The 3,519-nt window shown below is 36.9% G+C and overlaps 1 protein-coding gene across 1 annotated transcript; it reads right to left on the bottom strand.

Moving 5' to 3' along the window:
* Positions 1-932: 932 nt before the first annotated feature.
* Positions 933-2,541, bottom strand: LOC113332978. The gene is made up of 3 exons (XM_026579464.1): positions 1,709-2,541; positions 1,506-1,623; positions 933-1,271 (listed from the first exon to the last, which is right to left on the bottom strand). The coding sequence occupies exons 1-3, from the start codon at positions 2,086-2,088 to the stop codon at positions 1,056-1,058; spliced, it is 714 nt and encodes a 237-aa protein (XP_026435249.1). The 5' UTR covers positions 2,089-2,541; the 3' UTR covers positions 933-1,055.
* Between the last annotated feature and the right edge of the window lie 978 nt (positions 2,542-3,519).

Below are 3,519 nucleotides of genomic sequence, written 5' to 3'. Positions count from 1 at the left end.
AATGACACCTCATTAGCAACCTTGTAAAAAATCATCATCCGGGGATATTACTGGTAGAAATTTACTTGGGGAAATTAGGGGGAGACCCAAAAAAAATAATATTCTCATTCTCAGGCCCACAATTAATTTTGTATACCGTGACACCCATAATTATATGAAATTATTATATGAATCAATACATAACTGTTTATGCATACTATCTTTTCAGGCATAACTCGTTACGCAGCCTAATTTTTCAGGGGTATAATTGGCAGCGCAACTTGGACATAACATATCTAAAAATCCGCGCCTTAGAATTTTACAAACTTTATATCGTTGGAAATCTTTTTAAAAGAGCTACACAACGAGTACAAACAAGAATATCAAATTTTTGTTTTTAACGAAAAAATCGGAGGTGATCCTCATTTTAGGGAATTGTTTTGAAAACTTGATACTTAACCATTATGCAGTCACCAAAAACGATGCATAACACATTCTACAGACGCATAACGAATTATGCAACCATTTTCTCCACTGCATAACAAATTATGCATTTGGATAACAAAATTATGCATCTATAACAAGTTATATTACCATTTTTTTGGTTGATTTTAGCCGTACATATAAAAAATTGATGCATAATGCAGTATGCATCCATATTTGCGGATGCATATCAGGTTATGCATCTATTTTCTCGATGCATAATGCATTATGTAGCCATATTTTCGGATGCATAACAGGTTATGCAGGTTTTCTGGACTGCATAACAAGTTATGCAACAAATTTTGTAGATGCATAACAGGTTACGCATCCATTTTCACGAATGCATAACATGTTATGCAGACAATTTCTCGACTGAATGACATGTTATGCAGTCATAACCACATCATCATCTTCTTTCATGTTTCATTAACTCCCACGCAAACCATTATCTTTCAGTTATTCGGGGGCTCTTGGTCAAAATCATGTATTTACACCATCATCTTCTTTCATGTATTCACAATACATTACACAACCACCAAAAAAGATGCATAACACATAGTAGAAGGCAAAGCTTTACATAGTAGAATTTGAAGTTAGTTGGACTTGGAACTTAATTGTATCTTACTAATGTGGTAATTCTGGAAAGACCCCCCATCCTTGCCCGTTTCCGCTAACCCTGAGGCATGTCTTTCGACAATCTTCAGATGCCCATCAACTTCGCCGTCAAGCATATTAAACACTACAGTGGATCCATACGGGAAAACCACCATGTAAGAGTGACTACTCCCACTTAAATTAGCCTCTGAATCCTGAAATAACAATTAAACTTAGTATAATGAAACCCTTGCACTTAAACAAGTAAGCTGGCATTGTTTGGGTTCGTTGTCAGTAGTTAAAGAGCCATATTGCAACAAAATTGATCATGAGACGAGCATGTTATAATGGAGTATATGTAGATGTACTGAACTGAACTGTTCTTTTACTTTAAGCAAATAATCCTGCATAGCAAAAACTACAAGATGAGAATAATGAATTAAACTCACTCGAGAAGGAGTTTGAGAGCTCCCATTGCCGAATTTGAGAACAACATAATTGATCTCTCCAGAAGTATGTGGGATCAAATTGTCTTGATTCTCAGCCATTAATCCTTTTAAATCAATCCTGTAAACCACTCAAATAAATAAGCGAAAGCAATTAGGGATTGGGGATAACCGCAAAATTATAAAAATTTAAATAAACCCCAAACCTGTTGAACTTGTAATAAGCACTGACTGGAATTGATACCCAAAAATGGTCTTTTTCTCTGCTCAGTGTGCTGTCAGTGACCTCCTTTGATGAAGGGATTTTTTGATTAACTACACTTTCCATGTGAGGGGGAGAACTAGAGCAAAAATTACGAGGGTTAGAATTGAAGCTTAAATTAATAACTCTGGTATGAGAAAACAAGAAATTCTGTTTGGGAGTCAGGTTTCTGGAGAAATTGAGAACTGGGGCTGGAAAATTAGGGATTTTTAATGGGGCTTTTGTTATACCGAATAACTTTACTGGCGATGACTGAAGAGAATCAGAAGAAGACAGAATGGTGTTTAACAACTGCTTGTTGATTATACGCGAAAGCTTCAACATTGTTAAATTTCCCTGTAATCTGATCCAGTCACTGATCAATATTTTCTCACAACCTTCTAAAAACAACTGAAAAGGAAGGTTCAAACTTCAAACTAAGTTCAGAGTTCGAAGTTAAACTGTTAAAGTAAGTTTACAATTATTCTTCCAAATCAGTGAATAATCTTTTCACCAAATGGGAAGAAGAAGGTCCAGAAACAGCATCAACAGATCTAGAAGCAGAGATCAATGAAGCAGATAATAATCTTTTTCCACTTCTTCTCAATACAGCGGCAGCCATGGAAAATTCATGTTCTTTCCTCGCTCTCTATGAAAAAAAATCTCGAGAAAACATGATTTTAGAAAATAATGGGTTTCAGAGGAATTTTTTCACCAAATATAGGTGCGCGCCTGAACTTTTCCGCCCGTGGGTTTCACAGTGGAGAAAAACTGAAAAATGAATCTCTTCACAATTTACTTTTGGGTGACAAGGAATCGCTAGTTTACTTTTCAAGCCCGTCTTGCAGCGACGCGGATATTTTTTGTTTGCGTTTATTGGTCAAGACCAGATTGTATAAAGTCATTGTCATGGAACCATTAATAGCCACACACCAGCGACTATTCTGTCATGAGGCCCCAAAAACCAAAAAGCGATGAATAATATAGAGAGAACTGTGAGTATTATTGATATATTCTTTCAAGCCAAACGTATATCCAGGGAATCAAGCAAAGCTATAAATACGTTGACAGCTTCAAGATTTGGCATCTGAGACGGTAAAAAGGAGACTGCTTTTCTTGTTTTAATCTAAACAAGAAGGAGATATTCATCATCAACTTGCGGATGGCGAGTGTTCAGTTCCATAATCCATTTGTACATAAGCAGCTGCAGACGCTTCACATCCTATTTGGTCCGGGTACTCCACATCGAGCCCAAACTACGGTTCCTTTTGAACGATTTTTTAAGGATCATGATTTTTTTGAGGGGACCATGGTTTTATTAGGCCATCTTCCCTATAGTTATAAAGGGTGTCCTAAAGCGTTGAAATGATTAACCTACCCTTAACCTAATTTAATTTAAAATCAACCTAATAACCACTTATATATATATATATATGTATATAACCACCACCTCCTCCCACCACCACCGTCCACCATCGCCGATTACCACCACCACCACCTCCGATTATCACCACCACCAACCACCTCCTCCCACCACCACCGCTCACCACCGCCGATTACCACCACCATCATCTCCGATTATCACCACCACCAACCACCGATTACCACCACCACCTCTGATTACCACTACCACCAACCACCACCACCTATATATATATATAGCTTAATTTAAATCATTAACAAAGATATTCTCACAAACCCATTACTTGTAATTTGTTTTTGGTTGAAAAAATGAGAAGTAATCATCAAAATGAGTTGAAAATGGAAGTTGCAGAG

Source organism: Papaver somniferum, chromosome 1 (genome assembly GCF_003573695.1).
Source record: "Papaver somniferum cultivar HN1 chromosome 1, ASM357369v1, whole genome shotgun sequence".
NCBI classification, from domain to species: Eukaryota; Viridiplantae; Streptophyta; class Magnoliopsida; order Ranunculales; family Papaveraceae; genus Papaver; species Papaver somniferum.
This window is presented reverse-complemented; position numbering and strand designations above follow the sequence as displayed.

Excerpts from the sequence above, each read along its gene's own strand:
- LOC113332978 (XM_026579464.1), bottom strand. The coding sequence starts at position 2,088 with ATGTTGAAGCTTTCGCGTATAATCAACAAGCAGTTGTTAAACACCATT. Across the intron at positions 1,624-1,708 it reads GCTTATTACAAGTTCAACAG|GATTGATTTAAAAGGATTAA; the intron begins GTTTGGGGTTTA and ends AGTGGTTTACAG. Across the intron at positions 1,272-1,505 it reads GCTCTCAAACTCCTTCTCGA|GATTCAGAGGCTAATTTAAG; the intron begins GTGAGTTTAATT and ends TTGTTATTTCAG.